At 47.0% G+C, this 25,997-nt stretch overlaps 1 protein-coding gene across 3 annotated transcripts; it reads right to left on the bottom strand.

Moving 5' to 3' along the window:
• Nucleotides 1–16,594: 16,594 nt before the first annotated feature.
• On the bottom strand, nt 16,595–25,602 carry si:ch211-152p11.4 (regulator of G-protein signaling 8). Of its 3 annotated transcripts, none has more exons than XM_037473502.2 (6): nt 25,335–25,602; nt 23,524–24,105; nt 22,306–22,355; nt 22,001–22,134; nt 19,706–19,872; nt 16,595–19,358 (listed from the first exon to the last, which is right to left on the bottom strand). In XM_037473502.2, the coding sequence occupies exons 2-6, from the start codon at nt 24,013–24,015 to the stop codon at nt 19,188–19,190; spliced, it is 1,014 nt and encodes a 337-aa protein (XP_037329399.1). In that variant the 5' UTR covers nt 24,016–24,105; nt 25,335–25,602; the 3' UTR covers nt 16,595–19,187. The 3 variants fall into 3 exon arrangements, with proteins under 3 accessions (XP_037329399.1, XP_037329397.1, XP_037329398.1); XM_037473500.2 differs by having other exon boundaries at nt 23,524–24,108; nt 25,335–25,601; XM_037473501.2 differs by having other exon boundaries at nt 23,524–24,022; nt 25,335–25,601.
• Nucleotides 25,603–25,997: the final 395 nt, after the last annotated feature.

Here is a 25,997-nt window from a genome sequence, read left to right as displayed (position 1 = left end):
TGCAAAACGTGTGGTGGAAACCCAAGAGGGACATGTGGTGGTGGTAGCATCATGCTGTGGGGATGCTTCTCTTCAGCAGGTAAAGAGAAACTAGTTGGAATTGAGGGAAAGATGGATGGCGCCAAATACAGGGCAATCCTTGAAGAATCTGATGCAGTCTGCAAAACACTTGAGACTGGACCAGAGGTTCATCTTCCAGCAGGACCTTAAACATACAGCCAGAGCCACAATGGAATCGTTTAGATCGAAGCATGTTCATGTTTTAAAATGGCCCAAAGACCAGACAAGATTTGGCAGGATTTTGAAATTGCTGTTCAGGTGCTCTCCTTTCAATCGGACTGAGCTTCAGCTTTTTTGCCAAGAGTGGACGAACATTTCCATCTCCAGATGTGTAGAGCTAATGGAGACAAACCCCAAGAGACTTGCAGCAAAAGGGGGTTCTACCAAGTATTGGCTTGGGGGGTGAATATTCCAACAGATGTCAACTTTTTTGTTCTCATTGTTGTCACATGTCACAATAACATGTATTTTGCACCTACAGTACTATGCATGTTGTGTGGGTAAATCAATGTACTTGAATTCCAGTTTGTAAATATCCAAGTGGGGTGAATACTTAGGCAAGGCACTGGATATGCATCACAGCTGAAGCTGACTCATTAAGAAGTTATCCCAAGCAGAATTGATAAATCCTTAGAACTTTCAGGGTGGAATATTTTGGATTGCAACCATAAATCAGCCAGTCAAAATAAACCTAATCCTCATTGATAGCTCTGCAGCATGGCTATTGATCACAACATGATACCAGAAGAGATTTATTGTGGCAAAATAATCCTTTCATTCATAGCAAACCCCATCCACATGTAAAGTTTCAGACAACAGCAAGATCCCCTTGCTCGAACCCTTATTTATAGTAATAAGGATGATGATGATCACCTGCCCTGTTGAATCCCTCAGGTGGTTTGGGTAAAGGATGGTCTGTTGCAAGGACTATCCACCACCTTCTCCCTGTACACTAACAGCTGCACCTCCATTCAGAAAGAGAAAATTCAACCTGCCAAAGACAAAAATGGTGCGCTTATACACGGCCATCATCAAGTCCATCCTCTGCTCCTACATCACCGTCTGGTATGCTGGAGCCAGTGTGTCATCCGCTCCACAGAGAGGGTGATCGGCTGCAATCTTCCGTCTCTTGAGGACTTGTTCGCTTCGTTTGTGCCCCTTCCATCTGGCAGGAGGCCGAGGTCCATCAGGACCAAGACCTCCCGTCAAACAAACAGTTTCTTCCCGTTGGCAGTCGGGCTCATCAACACAGCCCGGGTCCCCCACTAATTGACTAACATCCCACCAGTCACTCCCTTCACACTCTGCATGCACATACAGGGCCGGCCCTTCCTATAGGCAACCAAGGTGACCACCTAGGGTGCCAAATTTGTGAGGGTTAGGGTTATAGCTCCTGTATAACCCATAGTATGTGCACAAGCGCACTAGACTACTGTATATGACATCTCCCCCTCTTTTAAGTGTTATGTTAATAACAACAAAGGAACACTTAAACTGAAAATGGCTACTTGAACAGCAAATAGCATGATCCGAGATTAACTTGAATTAGAACATTTGAATATAAACCAATCAACAGACAACACATTATCAACATCATTAGCTGCATGACTTTCTTTCCATCACCCCCCCCCCAAAAATTATAATGTGCACTTATCTACAGGTCAAGCCTGTCGACTTTCCTGCACACTCGTCCAGACCTGGTCACAGTCTGACTGGGTAGAGGGCTGTCAGAGGGCAGTGTTGGGAAAGTTCACTTTCTACATGAACTAGTTCAAAGTTCAGTTCACAAATTTTAAAATGAACTAGTTCAGTTCATAGTTCAAACTTAAAAATATTTGAACTAAGTTCACAGTTCCAACTAGTTCAGTTATTTTTTTCATATATTTTCGCAAGCTATTATTTTTCTAAATTATTGCCGAAGCCCATATAGAACCACAGACAGCAATTATTTTATCAGTTTTAACACTATGCTATGCATGAGATTTAATCTTCATATCCAATTTTGAATCCTTATCCAACCACGGTTTACATTAGCATAAAGGGGACAGCAATACTTCATACCTGAAGTATTTAGTCACTTCTGACATATTTTTCATCAACAAGCCGAGCAGTTCCTGCACATGAGGACATGTCTCCCAGAGATGATTCTGTGAGTGACGGCTGCCTGTTGCATGTGAGACCTGGTAGCCCCGCCCACCCAGTCAATGCGTGCAAGCAGCCGGACAGGGAACACTGAGTGAGCTTTTTTAATAAAACGTTTTTAAATAAGTGTGGCATTACGAGCGTCTTTGGCAGGTTGAATTTTCTCTTGACCTAGGGCAGCGGCCAAAACATAAAGCGCGCCTCCTGGACACATCTCTACAGACACCCAGCAGGAGAAGACAACAGGACGAGTCCACACACCAGAGGCTTAAGTAATATCCCGCCTCTCCCAATCAATTAGAATTAGCCCCAGGTGTAGTGGCCACATTGAGATATCTGTTGAACTTCTCGCACGCCCACACAGCAGCCAAACCTTCTTTCTCTATTTGGGTGTAGCGTGTTTCCGCATCAGTGAGGCGTCTGGAGCAGTATGCCACCGGTTTCCACTGCACCCCGTGGGGCTGTAGGATTACACCCCCGAATCCATAACTGCTCGCATCCTCTGACACCGCAGTGGGCTTGCTCAAGTCATAGAAGGCCAGTACCGGTGCAGTTGTCAACAACTTTTTTATATGTTTGAAAGCAGTTTGCTGTGCATGGCTCCATGTCCATGTATTCTTGTCCTTCAGGAGCTCGTACAGTGGCTGTCCCACCGTTGAGAGTTCAGGGATGTATTTCCCGAGATAATTCACCATTCCCAGTATCCTTCTCAACTCTTGCACGTCTGCTGGTGGTGGCAGCTGCCGAATAGCTTCAACTTTGTCGGGATCAGGTCGGATCCCGGACCGGTCAATAAGGTCCCCGAGGAACCGCAGCTGACTCTGCCTGATGGAACACTTCTCACGATTAAGCTTCAGACCAGCTACCTCTATGCGCTGCATTACCTTCTCCAACCGACAGTCATGCTCCTTCTCTGTGGCCCTGTAGACCAGGATGTCGTCCATGAAGATCTCAACACCCTCCAGCCCCTGGAGGGTCTCCATCATCTTCCTCTTAAAATTGAATCTGCCAAATGGCGTAATGAAGGTAGTGAACATACAGCTGTCCAGATGCAACGGTTTCGGGAAAAACCCACTTGCGGCATCAAGTGAAGAGAAGACAGTGGCTCCATTCAGCTTTACTGTAATCTCATCAGTAGTTGGCAGGAAATACCGTTCTCGTTTTACAGCTTTATCCAGTTTCTTGAGGTCAACACAGAGCTTTACCTGTACTCTTCTTCAAGACTGGTACCATGTCCCATGCTCGCCATATGCCTGTGGATGTCCCTTGTCCCATCTCTACTGTGCCACACTTTCCCACACTGTCCACATTGTCCTTTATTTCCCCCTTTGGCTTACCGTAATGGTGGGGGTATTGTCCGCGCTCAACTTCCTGTGTCAATCCCGATGACTCTCCCTGCATGCTGACTTGCGAAGCAACCTCCTCTGACTGCCTGACCGTCTCTATGGTCAGCGCTAGCGTCAGGTCCTTCGTCAGCTGCAACTTCCGTGAGACGTTTTTGTCGAGTATATCGATGAAGACCCGGCCGCGGATATTTTCATCTCTGCTCGCCCCAACTTCATAATGCTCCGCTAGCTCGTACAAAGCCCTGATAAACGTCTCAGCTTTCTCTCCCGGTCTTTGCACGCGCTGATGGAAACTTGCACGTTCGTTGGGGCTGGGCGATATAGACCAAAAGTCATATCCCGGTATATTTTGGCTGGATATCGATATACGGTATATATCCCAATATTTTCTCCACATTAAAGGGAAGAAAACCTGAACGCAAATGTCAAAGCAAAGTCAAAGCCAAATATGTCATTAGTCGTTTAATTGAAACCAGCTATTTCAGTAAGGAGTTGCAAAATTAAATAAATTAAACAAGAAAACAAATGCTCAGCCGTTCAAATAATAATAAAACATAGTGTATAACAGTAGTATTCTTTTTGAAAACAAAGCTCCATAAGGTGCACATATAAATAAAAAAAATATCTTCTGTCTGTTTTCATCTCCCAGTCTTCAATGAAGTGAACTGTCACGGTCATGCAGGGCTCACACGTCCTGCTCGACCACATATCGCTGGTGAATGCAAAATGGGTGACATTAGCGAGCCGGCCAGCAAGGCTCTGCCTGACTTCAGTATACATTTTTGGCAGTGCTTCTCTTGCAAAGTATTTGCGACTGGGAAGCTCATATGTCGGGGCCAATCGTTTTCAGTAGCATTTTGAATCCGACTTGTTCAACAGTTGCAACAGGGACCATATCTTTAGCAATGTGACAACGCTTTCGTTTTAGTAAACCACTTGTCACTTTTCTCTTCAGTGTGCCACTGCGGGAAAATTAGGTTTGCAGTGAGCTTTGTTTCGGGGCTGGAGCTTGTTCAGGTTGTTTCTGGCATGCGGCTTCTGCAGCGTGCAGTTTCACACACTCTTTGTATAGCAGTTTGTGCCGTTGTTTTAGGTGGTGAAAAAGATTGCTTCCACCCCTGGCTGTAACCTGTTTGTAGTGGCAAAAACAGTTGAGTTTTTTCCTTTAAACCCTTAGATCCTATTCCTGTGTTCTTGATGATTTTACCACCATGAGGAAAGCAGGATAGCAATGTCAAGACTCGCAGTTCTGTCCAATAATTCAAATGCAAAGGGAGTTTGACCATCCAATGTTGCCGGTTTATTGTACCAGCTCCAGTCGTGGCACGGTGACGTTCTTAAGGGGAAGAACTCTGGACTTTCCAAGGACCAAAGTGACGTGAATGACATCCTGCTGGTTCAACTGTCGGATGTAGCTGACTGAGCCATAGCCACTCTCACTGGCGTCGGCGAAGTGATGAAGCTCGGCACAGCTTGTCATTCCATAGCCCTTTGATTTCAAACAGCGTGGCACACTGAAGCCTTTGATCCTATCCAGACTGTTGGTCCATTCCATCCACTTTTCAGACACTGGCTGGGGCAGAGGCTCATCCCATCCGAAGCCTCGCTGGCAGAGCTCCTGTAGCAACTGCTTAGCTGGGAGAATGAGAGGAGCAAGAAAGCCTAGTGGATCAAAGATGGAACTAACAACAGAGAGCATGCCTCTGCGGGTGTGTGGCTTTTGCGTCAGATTGATGTTGAATTGGAAATGGTCAGAATCCACGCACCACTGCAGTCCCAGTGCTCTTTCAATGGGCAAACTGTCTTTGTCAAGATCCAGTGTTTTGATTTCCTTTGCTCTGTGCTCTTTGGGGATTGATGCTAAAACTGCCCTGTTATTGCTGACCCACTGAGTTAGTTGGAACCCACCTTTGCTGCATAGTGCAGTGACATCTTTCACCAGCTGGATGGCGTCCGATTCCTTGGCCACAGACTTTGCACAGTCGTCCACATAAAAGTTGTGCCGGACTGTTTCAGCTACTTGAGGGGAAAAACAACTCTCATTGTCCGCAGCAGTTTTTCTTAATGCAAAGCTTGCAATGCTAGGGGAGGACACTGCACCGAAAATGTGTACAAGCATATGTTACACACACACACACTGCGACAGGCTCCGTTCAGGTGTTTTATTCTGCAATGATAACACAGACAGCGCACTCAAAATCAAAAACAACAACAACCTGTTGTACTTCCGACTTTAGCCGGAGTCACTTGCTCTGTGTCAGAGATGAACATTCAAAACCCGATATCGGCGACGCAAACACTTAGCGCGGGAAAATCTGCTAGCTACTCTTGTTGTTGGTCGCCGACATGCTACGTTTAAATACAGGACATTAAAACATGTAACCACCAAAAACGGGCGAACTTAACATACATAAACATTTGCGAACAGGCTTACATATATATTTGCTTACCTGCAATGATAACACAGACAGCGCACTCAAAATCAAAAACAACAACAACCTGTTGTACTTCCGACTTTAGCCGGAGTCACTTGCTCTGTGTAAGTGTTTCAGCGCCCGTCACGCCTACTAAACCCGCTACCGCCACCTGCTGGCGGAAACAAGTGCTGTCCCGTAGCCACTCCAGGGGGAAAGAGCCAGACTCAAACAGTCAGACAGGGTTTTTGAACACAATAAAATAATACAATGACAGGGGAATGGCACTAAACAATACAATCCAAACAACCAGTAGCAGTCCTTAAAATGTCCAGGGTGCCACACATACGGTGTTCCTTGGGTGCTTGACTGGTCTCACCTTTTGGCCACCACAGGAATCGCAAGTAATTAACATCAGACCTGGCTACTCTAACCTGATGGAACATTGACTTGATGTCAGACATGATTGCAACAGGCTCTTTGCGAAATCTCATGATGACGCCAATGAGGGAATTTGTCAGGTCGGGTCCCTGCAGCAGTTCGGTGTTAAGGGATACACCCTGGTAAGAGGCAGCACAGTCAAAGACTACTCTGAGCTTTTTCTTTTTAGGGTGGTACACTCCATGGTGTGGCAAGTACCATACGTTTCCTGTTGACTGTGCAAGTCCTTCCTGTGGGACCTCCTCTGCATAATTACTCTCAAAGATGTCATTGAAAAATGCAACATATTCCTGTTTATATTGCTCATCCTTTTCCATTTTTCTTTTTAGGCTCTGGAGGCGCTGTTCTGCAATTTGGCGGTTGTTTGGCATACAGACATCAGCCTTTCTGAAGGGCAATTTCAGATTGTAATGTCCATCATTCAAAACTGCCTCATTGGCCATTTTCAGAAATCCTTTGTCCTCAATGGAAACTTCAGTTGTCTCCTCGGAGGCAACTTCAGAAAAATCCTGATTGTACTGTGAGATCAGAAGCTCCTCTAGCTTTGCCACTGAAATCCTATTCACAGTAACACTTTTTGCACTGCCAGTTCCACTTCTAAGTGGCCCATTTACAACCCACCCCAATAGTGTTCTAGCTGCATAAGGGCCCCCACTTTGGCTATTAACAACCTCCCACGGCTCTATCAGGGTTGGAGCATTTGTTCCACTTAACAGCTCTACCTTTGCACTAATAGATGGGATTCTGACTTCACTTAAATACGCCCATTGCGCTATGTCACTCTTTCTTGGGATGTTGTTAGTGGTTACTGGCATTTCCTTCTGAGTGAAAGTGTCAGGAAGAGGTGAGAAGTTGTCGCTGTCCAATGCTGAAACTTCAATTCCTGACACAACATGCGTGGGAACAGAATTTTCCTGATTCATTGTTCGTAGAAGAATTTGTGTTCTCCTTCCTTTTGTCACACCTGTATGTCAAGTTGCGTTTTTGTCCTGTCTCCAGTTGTTTTTTGACTTCCTGTTTTATTTTGGAAACTAACTCCCTCTCGTTTCAGGTCCCTTGCCCTTCCTCATGTGTCACCAGTCTGATTGTCTCCCCTGATTCCTGATTGTGTCCACCTGTTCCCACAACTCCCTCATGGGTACTTATAGTCTGCGTCGCCCCTTGTCCTGTGCCAGTGTGTCTTGTTGTTTTGCCCTGCACACCAGCCCTCACGTCACGAGTCAAGTCAAGTCCGATAACGTTTGTCACGTCCTTTTGATCCCTGTTACATTTCCTCGTTTAAGAGAGATTTTGAGTTTTTGCCTTTTGAATTTTGATCTCAACCTTTTTTCCTCATTAAGAGAGATTTTGAGTTTTTTCCTTTTGAATTTTGATCTCAACCTTTTTTCCTCATTAAGAGAGATTTTGAGTTTTTTCCTTTTGAACTTTGATCGCGACCTTTGTTTCCTCATTAAGAGAGATTTTGAGTTTTTTCTTGTTATTAATAAAAAGCAATATCAGCTGAACCCTCTGCGTCCGAGTCCTCCTCCTTCCTGCCTGACAGTACACACTGGCCAGAATGGACTCGGCAGAGAAGGACCAGCTGACGGAGGCGCTGCGCGCTCAAGCATCAAGACTGGCGCAGCATGAAGACCTTGTTGCTGACCTCGATCGAGGGGGTCGGGGACTTGCTCAAAGCCAGGAGGGGTTTAAGACTGCCATGACCACGCAGGTGGGACTCCTAAACAGTCAGGTAGAACAAATTCTCACCTTGCTCTCCAGGAACCCCGCGGCTTCTCCCGAACAACCCCCCACGCCGTCTGAGCCCCCTCCCGTAGCCACACCAGCAGATGCGTGCACGAGGCTGGCACCTCCGGAACGATACTCCGGAACCATCGGACAAAGTAGGTCCTTCATCATTGAATGTGAAATGCACTTTGAGCACTCTCCGATGCACTTTCCCACAGAACGGTCCAAGGTTGCCTTCATGATGTCCCATCTCACGGGAAGGGCCAAGGCATGGGCCACCGCTGAGTGGGCTAGGAGTTCGGCAGTTTGCTCATCACCAAAGAAGTTTGCCGACGCTCTCAGACTTGTTTTTGACCCTGTGGCAACAGACCGAGAAAGGGCTTGTGAGCTCAGTCAGATAAAGCAAGGTGGACAGTCCGTTTGTGAATACGCCATACGTTTTCGCACCCTGGCGATGGAGAGTGGGTGGAACACCACGTCCCTCTACGATGTTTTTCTGAGAGGGCTCTCCGACCAGATCCAGGACCTCTTGGTCCCATTGGACCTGCCTCTGGACCTCGATTCCCTCATCGCCCTCGCCATCCGCACCGACAACCGCCTACAGGAACGGAGGCGGCAGCGTGGGCCCAGAGGGACACCCGCTGCACCTGGCTCTTCCCCGACGCTCTGGGGCGCCGCATCGCGTCAAACCTCCCCTGAGCGACTCTCAAGAACCCGTGCCGGAGGCGAGGAGGAGCCCATGCAGATGGGGAGGGCCCGGCTCTCTCAAGAGGAACGACAGCGACACTACCAGGAGGGCAGATGCTTTTACTGCGGCGAGCGTGGCCACCTCATCACCGCCTGTCCAGTAAAGGCCAACCAGTCGGTGAGTCAAGTCGCCGAAGTAACTCCTACTCCACGCCAATTGACCACAGTGAGGATTAAGCACCGGGATAAGAACCTAGAGCTGGGGGTATTGATTGACTCAGGGGCAGATGAGAGCCTAATCGACTGGGGGTTAGCACAAAGACTGGGGCTTCGGGTTGACCCATTGAGTAAACCGGTTAAAGCGAGCGCACTTAATGGAAGCGCATTGTTCACTATAACCCATGTTACAGAACCGGTGGAGCTTCGCATCACCAATCACTGGGAGCGCATACAGCTGTATTTAATACACTCACCTCTGCACCATCTCATCCTCGGGTTCCCATGGTTAATTCATCACAACCCACACATAAACTGGCGCACCGGGGACATTATGGTATGGGGGGAGGGTTGTAGGACCCAATGTCGGGAATCATGCCCCCAAGGGAAGAACCCCACGCTAAACCGTGTCGTCACTCACCCTGTCACAGACTCGGAGATCACCAATCTGACTCAAGTTCCAAGCTGCTACCACCACCTCGCTGAGGTTTTTAGTAAGAGCAAGGCCACAGCTCTACCACCTCATCGCCCGTTCGACTGCGCCATTGACCTTCTGCCCGGCTCCACCATCCCGAAGGGCCGTCTTTACTCTGTTTCCGGGCCCGAGAGGCAGGCCATGAAGGACTACATCGAATCCTCCCTGAGGGCGGGGTTGATCCGACCTTCCTCGTCCCCAGCAGGGGCAGGTTTTTTCTTTGTGGGAAAGAAGGATGGAACCCTTCGCCCCTGCATTGACTACAGCCCGCTTAACGACATAACCGTTAAGAACAGATACCCTCTACCTCTCATGACCTCAGTATTCGACCAGCTTCAACAGGCGCAGATTTTTACCAAACTGGACTTACGCAACGCCTATCACCTGGTTCGCATTAGGGAAGGGGATGAGTGGAAAACGGCATTCAACACGCCGTCTGGACATTATGAATACCTGGTCATGCCCTTTGGTCTCACAAACGCCCCAGCAGTTTTTCAAGCGATGATAAACGATGTGTTAAGAGACTTTTTAGACCAGTTTGTGTATGTGTATTTAGATGACATTCTGATTTATTCCCCCGACCTAAACACCCATAGGAACCATGTTGAACTCGTCCTGCAACGTCTCTTAGACAACGGGTTATATGTGAAGGCGGAAAAGAGTGAATTTCATGCCGATACTGTCGCCTTCCTGGGCTTTATCGTAGCCCCTGGGAGGGTTCAGATGGATCCGGCTAAAGTAAGCGCGGTAGTAGAGTGGCCAACTCCTGATAGCCGCAAGAAGGTACAGCAATTTCTCGGTTTTGCTAACTTTTACAGGCGGTTTATCAGAGGCTTCAGCGCGACAGCAGCCCCGCGCCATGCTCTTACCTCCCCGCAGGTGGCGTTTCACTGGTCCGCCGAGGCAGACGCAGCCTTCCAGGAGCTTAAGCGGCGCTTCACTACAGCACCCATCCTCACGCTCCCTGATCCGGCTCGCCAGTTTGTGGTGGAGGTGGACGCCTCCAATAATGGGATCGGGGCCATTCTCTCCCAGCGAGCAGAGTCTGACAACAAGCTTCATCCTTGTGCCTTCCTGTCGCGACGACTGACTGCAGCGGAGCGGAACTACGACGTGGGAGATCGTGAGCTGCTGGCAGTGAAGGCGGCGCTGGAGGAGTGGCGGCACTGGCTCGAGGGGGCACAGCACCCTTTTTTGGTTTGGACAGACCACAAGAACCTGCAGTACATCAAGAAGGCCAAGCGTTTGAATTCCCGTCAAGCCCGCTGGTCCTTGTTTTTTAACCGTTTTGATTTTTCCCTTTCCTACAGACCGGGATCAAGAAATACCAAGCCTGACGCCTTATCCCGTCTTTTCAGCCCGGAGCCCGTGGCCAGGGAACCTGAGCCCATCCTCCCACTACACTGTGTGGTTGGAGCGGTTACCTGGCCTATAGAGACCAAGGTGAAGCAGGCCAACGGTGAGACCCCCCCACCTCGTGGGTGCCCAGATAATCGTCTGTTTGTCCCTATTAATCTGCGCCCACAGGTGATCCACTGGGCTCACTCGTCTTTGCTCACCTGCCATCCGGGCGTACGTCGGACCATGTTCGCCATCACGCAGAGGTTCTGGTGGCCGTCCATGGAGCCGGAGGTCAGGGAGTACGTTGAGGCATGCTCCGTCTGCGCCAGGAACAAGAACTCCTCCAGAGCCCGCGCAGGCTTGCTACAGCCGCTGCCCATCCCGTCCCGGCCGTGGGCAGAGATCTCGATGGATTTTGTCACGGGGCTACCGACCTCCAAGGGGAACACCACGGTGTTGACCGTGGTGGATAGATTTTCAAAGATGGCACACTTCCTAGCCCTACCCAAGCTGCCCACCGCTAAAGAGACCGCTATCTGCATGATGAACAACGTGTTTAGGATCCACGGGTTCCCCAGAGACATTGTGTCCGATAGGGGCCCCCAGTTTGTCTCGCGGTTCTGGCAGGAGTTCTGTAAGCTCATCGGAGCCACAGCTAGCCTCACATCGGGGTACCATCCCGAGGCCAACGGCCAGACGGAGCGCCTCAATCAACAACTGGAAACCAGCCTCCGGTGCCTGGTGGCCCAGAGCCCTGCGTCATGGAGCGAACACCTGACGTGGGTAGAGTACGCCCATAACTCCCTTCCCACCTCCGCCACTGGCATGTCTCCCTTCCATTGCGTTTTTGGTTACCAACCCCCTGTGTTTTCCGAGTCCGAACCAGAGGTGTCTGTGCCCTCCGCCCAGGCCTTGGTCCGCGGCACGCCAGACGCTGATCAGACAAGGGGACAGAGTGAAGAAAGCAGCGGACCGCAGGAGGAGACCGGCCCCAGTGTACCAGCCCGGCCAGCAAGTATGGCTCTCAGCCAAGGACCTACCCTTGCAGGTCGAATCACGAAAGCTGGCCCCTCGCTTTGTCGGCCCGTTCCCCATCTCGAGGATTATCAATCCAGCAGCTGTGCGCCTCCGTCTGCCCCGGTCCCTGAGGGTACACCCAACTTTTCATGTCAGCAAAATCAAACCAGCGAAGGAGAGCGCAATGGTGCCAAACCCCAAGCCACCCCCACCCCCTCGAATGGTCGAGGGGGGGCCGGTCTACACGGTGAGGAAACTGCTGGCGGTACGTAAGCGGGGACGGGGCAGGCAGTTCCTCGTGGACTGGGAGGGCTACGGCCCAGAGGAACGACAATGGGTCTCGTCTAGCTTCATAGTGGACCCGGATCTCATTCGAGATTTTTATAGAGCACACCCGGACATTCCAAGGCCGCCTGGTATTCGGCCTTGAGGGGGGGGTAATGTCACACCTGTATGTCAAGTTGCGTTTTTGTCCTGTCTCCAGTTGTTTTTTGACTTCCTGTTTTATTTTGGAAACTAACTCCCTCTCGTTTCAGGTCCCTTGCCCTTCCTCATGTGTCACCAGTCTGATTGTCTCCCCTGATTCCTGATTGTGTCCACCTGTTCCCACAACTCCCTCATGGGTACTTATAGTCTGCGTCGCCCCTTGTCCTGTGCCAGTGTGTCTTGTTGTTTTGCCCTGCACACCAGCCCTCACGTCACGAGTCAAGTCAAGTCCGATAACGTTTGTCACGTCCTTTTGATCCCTGTTACATTTCCTCGTTTAAGAGAGATTTTGAGTTTTTGCCTTTTGAATTTTGATCTCAACCTTTTTTCCTCGTTAAGAGAGATTTTGAGTTTTTTCTTGTTATTAATAAAAAGCAATATCAGCTGAACCCTCTGCGTCCGAGTCCTCCTCCTTCCTGCCTGACACCTTTGAGATTGAGACGTGTCATGAGCTCCTCGGAGCAGAAGACCCTGGATCCAGGAGAGCATACACTTGCAAGACTTGGCTGCCCTTTGCTGCCTTAACCTTAACGGGGACGATGGAAAGTGCGCACTCTTGGTCTCCGGCCCCTATATGACCACATAACTCTGCTGATGCACTGCCTATAACACCAGAGGGTTTTTCTGCTTCTTTAGCTGTGCTGTCGTCAATCCCAATATGCAAGACGCTTGGGTGAGTTTTCTTGCAAACTTTACATGCGAGTCGCTTTTTGCACTCTTTACTAATGTGGCCTGCAGAGAGACATCCAAAGCATATGCCCTTGGTCTTTAAGAAACTGATTTTGTCTCTATGCATTTTCTTTGAGAAGTCTTTGCACAAGTCCAATGTGTGCTTTGAGCTACAGAGGGGACAAAAGGGTACAGGCTTTGTCTCCTTTTGGGCAAGAGCAATACTAGTGGCATAGCTACTGCCAGATGACTTTGAGGGCTGTGACAGAGTAGGGACTCTAACCTTAGCTCTACTAGATGACTGGTCTTGAAGGTCACCAAAAACTCAGCTGCTATACGGGCTTGTTTTTCAATAAAAGAAACAAGATCTAAAATTCTTACCCTACGCTGGTGCCGTTCTTGTAGCTCGTAAGCCGTGTTTCGCCATTTTTCTTTGAGCTTGAATGGCAACTTGAGGGCAATGCTTCTCATGCTGGATATGGTGTCCAGTTCTTGCATGTAGTCCATTTCCTTCATAGCGTTGCAGCAGCTCCTGAGGAACATGGCATAATCCTGCAGCATTTTGGAATCCTCAGATTTCATTTGAGTCCAGGATAGGACCTTTTCCAAGTATGCACAAGATATCCTGTATTCGTTTCCAAAGTTTTCCTTCAGTAACTGCTTTGCTTTCTGATAGCCGCTATCTGGGGACATGTACTCACAACTTTTGACTAGTCTTTGTGCTTGGCCCTTAGAATACTGAATAAGAAATTGTAACCGATCTCTATTGTTATTCGTTTTCTGTTCAATCATATTTTTAAACGAGTGAATGAATGATTTGTACTCTAGAACTTGTCCGTCAAAGAGTGGGATATTCCCTTGAGGTAGTGTAGTCAAAAGTTGCTGTTTCATGAGCATCCTGGTTAATTCACTTTGATTCTCCAATACTTTAAACACATGATTGTCCTGCGATGAGCTGGTTGCAGAGGGGATTTGCTTGTGTGTCACAGTGGACCGAGTGGCTCGATCTGAGCTAGCGTATGACTGGGAAATGACAGGGGGAATGGCAGAGGGATAGCCATGAGGTGAGGTATATCGGGCAGAGGGAAAGCTATGTGATGAGTGTAGTTGTTGTGGCCTTATATCACTACCGATCCTGGGAAGGAAAATAGGCTTACTGTCTTGCCTATCTGTACCTAAATTAGTCAGGGGAAATTGAACATTGGCACCTGTATTAGTCCTGACTACCGGAGCAGTGCTATCATGAAGATGAAGCGAATAGTCTAGCCTTTTCTCCAGGTGTGCTGCATCAAATGTGGCTTGAGCTGCTTCTGCACCTAATACGGGCATTTTAACAGAAGGCACAAAGTTAGATACAGCAGTGTTAGACTGCATGGGGTTAGACATATTACTTTCAGCTTCTTTTAGATAGTTGATTTTTACAGTAGCTGCTTCAATTTCTGCATCCAAATCCAATGTTTCCTTCTTTTTTCTTAACATTTATTCCTGTGCTTCTATTGCATGTCTCTCCTTTAATTTCGAAGCTTTGGCAATTAAAGCTAATCGTTCTGCTTCTGCATTGATACGCAATGATGAAGACGCTCTAGATGACCTAGATGACCTAGATGACCTACTGGACACAACTGATAGCGCATCGCTGTTGTCACCGTTTGCATTGGTGTTCGGGCCGGCATCATGTTCATCATTTCCACAATCCACAGGCTCAGCCAGAGGCTCTGGCTCTTCCATTTGTAAAGCAGAAGACGTTGCTTCACCTAAGCTAGGGGCACGAGGGTTTTCTATTTGTGAAATCCATTTATTCACATTTGCAATAAAAGCATTTATCCGCGCTGATCGCGGCTTAAACCACTTCTTGTCATCATCTTTGCGTGATTCCTCATCCACGCACTGACGAACGTAAATTAAATTCGAAGTGTTAAACTCTTCAAGGACTTCATAAAACTTAATCATGTTTCCTTTCACTTCATCAAGGGATTCTTTGTCAATCATCAAATCGTTCACAATATTCATTCTCCTTGTTACCTGAGACATTTTTCCCAATCTAGTTGTGCGCAAACGCGCAGCCTGTTCCCTCCTTGTTAGAACAGCCACTTCGGCCTCGTCGTCCGACATTGTACTCAAATAATAAACTTCCAAGAATAACGAAAAATATTTAATTTAAATGTAGCCAACGTTCAAACAGTTCATCTAATTTCCAAGAAGTATCTTCTCGTTTCATACACTCAAAGTAGGCCGTGTATCCACTCATTCAATTGTTTGGCCACGTAGGCATGAACTTTCAAAAATAATTATCACAGTTCATTAATGCAAAAATCTTCCATGAAACTTGTTTCTTAATTATTCCAATATTGTTTGTCAACGAAAAATCCATCGAAAAAATCATATCTTCAACCACATACTTCCGTTGAAGCGTTTCTTTGTTTCAAGCTCGGCATGCGTTAGGCCGACATTCCTGTGTCCAGCTTGCGTGAAAATCTTCGGGGAACATCCAAGCAAGCGTCATTGACGAATTGTAGTGGCAAAAACAGTTGAGTTTTTTCCTTTAAACCCTTAGATCCTATTCCTGTGTTCTTGATGATTTTACCACCATGAGGAAAGCAGGAAAGCAAGACTCGCAGTTCTGTCCAATAATTCAAATGCAAAGGGAGTTTGACCATCCAATGTTGCCGGTTTATTGTACAAAAAAAGGTCGTCACAAAGCAAAATCACTATGACAAGCTGAACGGGCCCAAAACGGAGACAGCCTAGTTCACAGCCTCAGCCCTGAGGTCAATGACGGTATTTGCGCCCGCCTTCCTCCCGTCATGCGTGTCCGTCGGTCCTTTCAAGGGTGGCACCGTCACCACCTACAGACTTGCGATTCCACAAAAGAGTCAAGAAATATACATAAATCATTCAAAATACAAAAACTTAAATGCGGCTCCTACACTGTTTATGGCACTCCCTACATATAACGTTGTTTTGTTGCTCATCGGATACTTTAAATCCGAACCATCTCCAAATTACTGAGCCACTGCTGTTTTTTTTTACGACCTCCACACGCTGCGCAGACGTTGTTGCTTCCTCCATGTTTGTTGAAGTGTCTGTCCCTGCAGTGCAGAGAGCTCCGGGTCGGCAGCTTGCTTGCAGAACGCAAATTGAAATATATCGATGTATGCAAAATTGTCTAGTTCCATATCCCATAAAAAAAATATATTGATATATTTGTTTATACCGATATATCGCCCAGCCCTAACGTTCGTGTATTACGTTCCTTCTCGGTACAAAGTATTCGTCGGATTTTCCAAGCACGACAGTAAAACCGTCTCTATGTCCATCCTTGGTAAAAGTAAACGAACGGACGATGTTTTCCGACTCGCTACCCTTGGCGTATATAAGGCTGCTGACCTGCACGGCGCCATCGTATTTGTTCAGCTTGGTGGCGGTTCTAAACCTCACAAAACACTGCTTCCACTCTGGCCATTCTCCAGGCTTATCGAAGAAGAAGTTGGTGGATTGAACTTCGCCATGACTCCGCTTATACTCCTGACACCATGTAAATGAATGCAAGGGAGGCTTCGTTGTTCGCTGGCTGGTTCTTTAATGTCCTCTCTTGAGTGTTTCCTTTACAGTACACATGAACTCCTGTATAACCCATAGTATGTGCGCATAGATTTTTTACGAGAGAATGAATCAGTTTGAAGAGTTTTCGGAAGAAGTCCGTAAATATGACCACTGACAACTCGTCATTGGTGGACTGTAAGTGCAGATGGCCTCCAATTCATGGAGAGAGATCTCTGCAAATGTCGGTTCGCTGGTCGAGGGGTGCACAAAGTTGTGGAGGGAAATACGGGACAAATATGTCCACGATGAAAAGCAGCAGTGGCTATGCAGGTGGCAAATGTCTCTGATGAAAAAACAAACCAATGAACTCCACACACAAAGACGTCACTCTCTAGGTCGTCTTCTACAAAAAACGTTAGTCCACCTAGTGTTCACGCAGAAGCCTTTTTGAACCATGAATTGAAACGAGTCCGTTGACACAAGACTCAGAAGCATCAGGAATCAGGAAACGTTTATTGCCATAATATGTTGTACATACATGGAAATTGTCTTGGCGGTAGGTGCAGACAGAAGACAGTACAATAATGACGACATAGTGCAAATAAGATAAAAATAAAATAAAAGTATAATAAGAAAAAGCTATGGGTTAGTACGCTAAAAACTAAAGCTATGGGTTAGTAAGTTAGAGGAGATAAGATAAAATTAGGAATAAAAATAAAGATAAAGTGCACCAGCTAAACAAAGTGACGAGTGAAAGTGACACAGTGATGAATGAACATGGGAGTCAGAGTCAGTCAGAGGGGGCCTGGGCTCTGTTGATGAGCCTGACTGCCGAAGGGAAGAAACTGTTTGCGTGGCGGGAGGTCTTAGTCCTGATGGACCTCAGCCTCCTGCCGGAAATCAAAAGGTCCTAACTCTCTGGTGCAAAGGGACGAAAACGATAAGAGGAGGAGAAGAAAGCCCAGTATAGATCTCGGATACAAGCTCAAGTCATACATGCTTTAACACTCTGGTTGTGGGCTATTGTTTACACAGCTAGTGTTGGCCTTGTTAGCCAAACTGCTTAAAACCTTAAGCCTTGCAGCTAGCACAGTGATGGTGCCATGCTCCTGACACGTTGTAATTACTAATCAAAATATACCTCAGGGCTCGACAAGAAGACATGCCCGGGACAATCATTACACATTGCACTATGTTGTCATGTTGTCTTGCATTGTCTAACTCAGTGTTTCTCAACTGGTGGGTCCCGACCCACTAGTGGGTCGCGGACCCGTTGCAAAAAAATTCATCCTGGGATTTAATTTTGAAGGGACGTTCTCTAATGCAGCGGAGTGTCGGTGTTTTTCCGGCTCGTCCGTCCATGTTTTCAGTCAGCGCGGCAATTAGAACCCCCCCCGTTGACCGATCAAATTAGGTCGCGGCTCGTCAATATGGGGTAAAGGTGGGTCCCGGAGCCAGACAAGTTGAGAAGCACTGGTCTAACTGCCTGCTGTTATGCGCCAACCACCAAGTCAAATTCCTTGCATGTCTGACATATTTTGATAATACATTTGCCTTGATTCCTGACTCCTTTAAAGATCGGTCATTTATAAAGCTCGGTACAGAATACATTTGTGCCTGGTAGAACATGGAATCAAAGAAACAATTTGTCAGATGAGGGGGTGGGAATTGACCAACCACACACTCTAGTGCTATGTTACTATTTGCACTGGCCGGTCACTCTGTATCCCGGCAACTTCTGCATGAGCAGACACTCAGACAGCCCCTGTGAAGGCAACGCTCCATCTCTGCCTGACGACACACACATCAGCTACAGCAACTGGATTTTATTGATCTCTGCTTAACCCTGACACACTTTTACTTGGTTCCGTCTTTACTCTGTAATGCCGTTTGTTGTTGGATGAAGGCTTGTTTTGATTTGTACGGGACCATAAGTCCTTAAATGATTTTTTCTGAGGCTGTGTCTGCCTTTGTTTGAACATGCAGCGTATAGCAGCAGATAGTGGTCCCTTCCCCTGTCACAGTCACTTCGCTCAAGTTTCTCATCTGCCATTTAAGTAAGTCACGTTGTACTTTGACCTTTTCCTGCGAAGCGCTTGATCTTGCTGAGCTTGTTTTTCCTCTCAGACCGGGCCCATTGGACCATGTGAGCATTCGCTGTCTAATGATTAAAATAAGAGCTGTGTACTTTCACAGCTCAAGCAAGCCGAGGAAACAAAAATAAGTTCACTCATGTTTTCCACATTCTCAGTGCCAAAAAGAAGCCAAACATAGGAATAAATCAACAATTTGGTAAATGGGCGTTTCCTATTTATTATCTATTTATTTATTAATCCAATGTTTGTATAAGTGCACAAGTGGTGTCAGTGTTTGGTTAGCTCAGCCTACCATGGCAATAAGACAGGGGTGCAAGGAGGAAACAGAGGCGTGAAATACTAGAAGTCATTTGAACATCTCACTCTCCAAAAGAAGGAATTTACCCATTTAACTGACTCGTACATTGTCTGATGGCACTAACATCACAGACTACACAGCAGCTCTCCGGTTTGAAGATACATTTAAGTCTACAGTGTTAAGGCATTTCTGGAAGCTTGTGGCCTTCCTGCTGAGTCCACGTGGGGTCTAGTCGGCGTCTCGCAGTAAGGACAAGTAGACGTCGGACTGGAGGAAGCGGGGATAACAGTCTGTGTCGAGCAGCGAGTAGATGCGTTTCTGTGCATGGGTCAAAGAGGCGTGAGAGGGAGCCTGCAGCAGCTGGATGGTCAGATCCCTGGTTTTACTGTCCAGGTTCACCTACAGCAGCACACACACACACACACACACACACACTTACTCGTTTTTATATTTTGATCAGTGAGCACTACTGAAATAACTGAATGGAGCAGCACCATCCAATTTTTATCTCATTACAACTCGTAAAGTTGATTCTCATTTAGAAAAAATGCCTAGTTTGTAAATGATCACATGACATGATTTGAAACCGGTTACGCCCACAAAAGCCTTCAAAACACAAGGAGCAGCCAAAACACACACAGCACATTGTTAGGAGGGAGGTGCAAAGAAGACAAGTACAGACGTGTGACAGGACTTGAGTTACACTTCCAGTTTGCAGATGAATGGAAGCTCAAAGCGGGCTGTACCTCCCGGGGGGCGCCTGGCTGGATGTAGGTGGCACAGATGTCTTTGGCTCTCCTCTGCAGGCTGAAGTTGTTCGACGAGTTTCGGTACTGCTCACAGGCCCGATAGAACTGCAAGTTCTCCTCGCTGAACTCAGAACGCAGGAATGCTGCAAACACTGACACACCAGCTGGGAGGAGGAGGAGGAGGAAGAGGCAGCTTGTAAGAGGACACGCCATCCCTCAGGCCTTATAAGCACATCTCAAACAGCAACGTTTCCCATCTTCAAAATAAAGCCTCAGCGCACACATACACACCCACACAGACAGACACAAAGAGACAGACACACAAACACACACAGTTGAGGTATCAAATGGGACGGACTTCTCTGTATAGGCTCTTCAAACTGCTGACAGCACACAACATGTCCCAGTTCACATGTCAGCTGCAGGACTACTCTCTTGGATAGCACTGATAAACAGGCCAAGTCACACACAAAGCTAGCCCCCAGGCTGTGTGTGTGTGTGTGTGTTCAGTACAGTTAAGCAAAGACGTACCAGGAACTGACAGTATTATTAAAGCACACCAATAAACTCTGTATATATATATATATAACTATGTAAGCTCCAGAGATAATCATTGGCAGAGATGATTGGTGCATTTGCAAGAGGAATATTAGAAGAAAAATCAAAAGCAGCACAGGCCCAGACGGAGGAAGCTCTAAAATGACATTCCTAAACATTAAAATCTCTTATTTGATTATAATGGGTATGGTTATGTACTGAGTGACATGTTTTACTAAAAAAAATGCTCTCTAATATGAGCCCTGAGCCTAGTCTCACATAGCCAGATCCATCTCCACAGCACTGTGCCAGTAAATAAATGTCTCATATAATAGGTCTGCTTTTCCCAGCCGGCCACAACTGTCACCCAACCTCAGTGACATTATCGTTCATGTAGATATATATGCCTCAATTTAGTTTATGGAACGTAGGGTACTGTGTGATCACAACATACAACATGTGTAGTGACAGGTCTACCAGGCTAGCTGGAGAGACTTTTAGGGATCTATATCCGTCTCTGTGTTTACGAGATGTTCTATTCATAGAGGCAGCAAGTGAAGTGCTGCTGTTTTAGCTTTATTGCACAGCACACAGTAACCAGTGAATTCAGCTCTGATGTCAACATCATGTGACATTGAAATAGATTAGACCTTTAGTTATAGGAACATGTTCCCAGGAAAGACGTGGTCAGTCAGGTAAGAGGGTGTGGAGTTAAAAAAAGAGCAATCATGTCTCACTGCTATTAATGTTGAGTGTGAATGCCACCCGATAGAGGGTTACATCTGTTCAAATAGGGTCATGTTGAAGACAGATAAAATACATCCTATTTTATATTTCTGGCAGAGAAGGCTGTTCATGTGTAATGGAGGATGTGGGGGGGGGGGGGGGGACAAAATATAGCAAATCATGCACTCCCTGGACACCTTGGTAGTAAAAGGTTGGCCCCCTTTTGCCTTAATTCTTGGTGACATGCTTTGAACAAGGTGTTGGTCACATTGCTCACAGGGTTTGGTCCATATTGAGGTGACAGCATCACGCAGTCATTGCAGATTTTTCAGCTGCACATCTATGATGCGAATGTCCCGTTCCTCCACATCCCAAAGAAGGGCTTTTGGATTGAGATGTGGTGACTGTGGAGGCCATTGGAGTACAGTGAACTCATTGTCATGTTCTAGAAACCAGTTTGAGATTATATGAACCATGCTCAATTGGTACTAGGGGGCCCAAAGTGTGCCAAGAAAATACCATTACACCACCACCAGCCTGAACCGCAGGATTGATCCATGCTTTCATGCCAAAATCTGACACTACCATCTGCTGAAATGAGATTCATCAGACCAGGCAACATTTTCCTATCTTCTGTCGTCCCATTGTGGGGAGCCTGTGCAAATTGTAGTCTCAGTTTCCTGTTGTTAGCTGACAGGAATGGCCCCCGGTGTGAACTTCTGCTGCAGCGCTTCACCCCTACTTTCTGGTTGCTGCGGCAAAGCCAGTTTGTGCAATCGCCATCACAAATTCCATGTATGTCTGACATATATAAACGTTTCCTGATTCCTGATTTCTGACAAAGGGTCAGTGATCTCAGTTTTTCACGGGTAAGCGTGTCGTCTCTAATGAAGACCAGCACCTCAATCAGCACGTGGACGACTCTGGGTAAGATACTGAACCCTAAATGACAAAGGCTGTGCGTTTATTGTGCGAGTGTGGGCAGGTTGCACCTGTGTATAGGTAAATGATGGACGCAGCAGGACTTACTCTGGCTGAGCAGCAAGGCATTCAGGGACTCTGCCCATGTCTGCAGTTCTTCTTGACTGAGCTTCCTCTTCTTACTGTGGCCCACCTGACTCCACTGACGCATGAAGAGCAGCCGAGACCTCCTCTCCGTGGCACTGTGAACCGGGACCACCCAAGGACAGGCAAAGGCAGCAGACCTCCGTCAGAGTTCACACCAAGCAGTATGTGATCATGTGTGGCTTCACAACACCCTCATGGTAAGGTTTAACAATGCAATTATTTTAAGAACTGGATCTATCAAGGAGCAACACCTATAATGTTCTCACCTGTCTGTCTGTTCTGTGTTGGACAGGTTGGAGTTGGAGGAATGAGGACTCTGAAATCGGGAAAAACAAAGTTATGGGTCCATCGTGCCCAATGAAGCAGCTTTAAAGATGTCAACCGCTACATAGCACTGGGTTCATTTCAGACCTAGACAGTTTTTGTGCATCTTTAATAACTCACTTCAAACCACTTCACATGGTTGTCATCAGCAGGCAGAGTTGCATAGAGCTCAACAGCTGTACGATTAACCCGTGGCAACGCAAATGTAACCAGTAGAGCTGCAACTAACGATTATTTTAATAATCGATTAATCTGTCGATTATTTGTTCGATTAATCGATGAATCGGATTACATTTTTTTTTTAAAACATTAATTTCCAACCCTTTATTGAAAAAATAGAACTGACAGTGCAAAACATTTAGAAAGTGCACAAACAGATTGCTCCTTGAACATCCCTAGTAAGCAAATAAAATGGACTAACACAAAAAACATATACACATCGCATGATGTATACTTTACAGCTGCCAAATTAAATATATTAGGCACAAAAAATATTTTGATTAGATTTTTCCAACATGTTTTCCGTTTAAGGTGCTGAATCATCGCCGTGGTGCTCCCGTGCCAGGCCATGTCGTTTTTGCATATCTTACAATCAGACATGTCAACCCTCCCGATTTCCACCCGGACAACAATATTGCTACACCATCCGTCACTGGGCGCGCCGTTTCAGACCAAACAATAATAAATGTTACACCTTAAAGTCAAGCGCGGCAATTAGAACAGAATAAGATGAGACTGGCGCTGCAAAGAAAACGGCTAGCACACCCCCCCCATTTCAGTGTGAAATATTCCCATACCTGGGAGGATTCAGGTCGCATTGGTTTCTCTTCCTCCGCCATGTTTCAGAACAGTATTACGGGTCTCTCCGATGTTCTTTCCTCTACCTCAACGCTGCTCTTATTTCTGCTCTTATTTATTTTTCTTAGCAATGCTCTGCTGGGCGGAGCTTTTTTTTCTCTCAGCTCTGCGCGGCGCGCGCAACTTTTTTTTAACACTCAAACATAATAGTCGCGCGACACAACGAATCGATTATGAAATTCGCTTTTAATAATCGATTTTAATCAATTTCATCGATTCGTTGTTGCAGCCCTAGTAACCAGCCAATCTAAAGCATCTAAAATCCATGTTGCAACACAAACACACTGAAGTGATCAGCCCACCTGCCCGAACAGACTCTTGAGGTGCAGTTTAGCAGTGGACATTTTGGGTTTATGCTGTTGCCTGTGCTGGAATCTGAAGGGGTTGGAGGAATAAGAAGGAGACGAGCGATGCACATCGTCCCTCTCCATGCTCTCCGTGCTGCCCTGGGCAGCCGGGGCCAGCTGGCCGTCACTGTAGGCCCTGCAGCCTTCACTGATCATACACACTCCCAGGTGGTTCTTGCCCAGTTTCTCCAGCTCGCTGAGGTTCTCCGCACTGACACTGTGCTCCTTGTTCAGCACCTTCATCCCCGCCCCGCCAGGACTGGCTCTAGGCTCCCGAATGGCGGGGACAGGGTGGGTGGAGCTGCCACCCAGCTCGTCTTCCCCTGCGTGAGGTGTGTACGTGCCGGACTCCCGGTTCTTCCCGGAATCGGAACTCTTCAGTACCACCCTCTTCCATGGGAGGAAATCCAGATCCAGGAGGGATCCCTCTGAGCTGAATCTGCGCATGGTAGCTCTGAAAGAGGTGATGGAGAAGGAAAGGAAAAAGGCAAGTACAGGCCAGAGATGAGAAGAAAGAGTTGGGAAGGGAGCTAAAGCCTGCTAAATAAAGCAGGGAGGATCGTGGATGGGGAAATTGGACAATCAGAAACGTGGTATCAGAGAATGAATGAATGCACATGAGAACAACGTCACTGTGACAAATATACACTTGGATTAAATAAATAACCGTCATTGTAGACTATTTTATATCTGACACGGGTGAAAAAGATGAGATACAAGGTCAAATCTTGGCGTTAGGGGAACCGTCGCAAACTGTGAAGGACACAAAAGTTTTATTGCTTCTCTGATCAATCTGAACATTGATTATGAATAAAAAAGCATTAGTTTCTGTTGTTCCGCATAGTTTGAAATTGTTCCAGCTGTGTGTCACACCTGTTTTTTTTCATTACGGATCTCGAATACACTTCCTCCAAGGCTGCATCGGTGATTTTTAGCTTACAGATTCCCCCGACACGTGCTCCTTGAGATGCATTCGAGGAATTGTGATGACTTCCAGGAAGATCCATTTTTGAGGGCACATTCCAAGTGTCTTAATTGTATCCCTGTTTCATCACTTGCTTCTTTTCCTTGTGTCTTAGTCCCTCCTAGCGAGGATGCATGGAGAGACACAAGGAAAGCATGCATGGAGAGAGGAATCGAGAAATGAGACATGCTCTCTAATGCTCAAAAGAAGCAATGTCTGTTTGTAATAACAGCTGGTCAGCAGTGATCAGCTGGAGAAACATTTGGTTGTGTCTGTGCAGGAGATCACTGTACTCAATAATAATAATTAATAAAGACACACAGTTATCATCCCTGCCGGAATACAGGTGTTTTTCTCTCAGTAGCCTGAACAACAAGCTGCGTCAAGTATTCATATATATTTATATTGTGTTCTGTGTCCTGTTTACGAGAACAGGACTGATTTCTAGTGGAAGGTCTTATTTATGAACTATTTGCTGTGTTATGTTTTGAGATTGGGATAGTAAAGTAATTATAAAATAACCCAGGATGGGATTAAGGTCCTTTTTGAAGACTGGAATTAATTTATTTCAAAAGGAAATTGAAATTATAGAAAGCTACGGATTGGGAATATGAATTATAAAGCTAAACGTTTGTGAATTAAGCGTTTCACTTTCATGTCAGTTTACATGGAAATGGTCTGGAATGCTACCGCTTAGTTGTATCGCTTCATGAAACGTTAAATCCACGTATAGCCCCCCCCCCTATTCCCACCACCTCCCACGGCACTACACATTCAGAGAGCAAACACCGTCTACGTGTACCTGTTGGTCCAGCGGTTAGTAAGCCCACTCCATTGCAGATGGCAGTTCGATTCCTCCAGAAACCACGAGCAACGCGACCGGAAGGATCCGGATCCGCCCACACCAGGTCTCGGGTCCCAGGTGTCAGGTCTCGGGTCTCAGGTCTCGGGTCCCAGGTCTCGGGAGAGGAGTCGCTCGACGCTCCCGCTGCTGTTTGTCGAGTGGTGGGCTTAGCGAACCTCTGGCGAGGAAGGGACAGCACAGGGAACGAGCCGTGACGCATGAGAGGTGCGGACAGGTCTCCGCCCCCCTTCAACCTCCCGCCCCCGCCTCCTGCCTGCTGTCACACCCTCGCCAGCGCCTACCTGGCCGCCGCCCACACACACACACACGGGCAGTAACACACACGCGCAGGCACACGCGCACGAAGACACGCGCGTATCGAACACCCGCATATACACACACACACACATGCATTCATACAAAAACGAACACGTGCACACATTGTCACGCGTGTTTGTAAATATCAAGTTTGAAGAATAGAATACCACCATTATAACTGTAAAAGTTGGGCATAATTACAATACATAGTTTCTCTCCCCCACCTGTGGCCGTTCGACCCCGAAATGTGCACGAATATATTCGTGAATATGCCACCCACACAAGGACATACACCCCCAGAAG

The sequence above is a fragment of the Pungitius pungitius genome, chromosome 17, assembly GCF_949316345.1.
Source record: "Pungitius pungitius chromosome 17, fPunPun2.1, whole genome shotgun sequence".
In the NCBI taxonomy this organism is placed as follows: Eukaryota; Metazoa; Chordata; class Actinopteri; order Perciformes; family Gasterosteidae; genus Pungitius; species Pungitius pungitius.
The sequence above is the reverse complement of the archived record's forward strand: the minus strand, read 5'-3'. Positions and strand labels throughout refer to the sequence as shown.

Bases quoted from the DNA above. Each gene is read 5' to 3' on its own strand.
- si:ch211-152p11.4 (XM_037473502.2), bottom strand. From the start codon at position 24,015: ATGCGCAGATTCAGCTCAGAGGGATCCCTCCTGGATCTGGATTTCCTC. The intron at 22,356-23,523 runs GTGGGCTGATCA...TCCCGATTTCAG, and splicing joins TCAAGAGTCTGTTCGGGCAG to AGTCCTCATTCCTCCAACTC. The intron at 22,135-22,305 runs GTGAGAACATTA...CCCGGTTCACAG, and splicing joins AACACAGAACAGACAGACAG to TGCCACGGAGAGGAGGTCTC.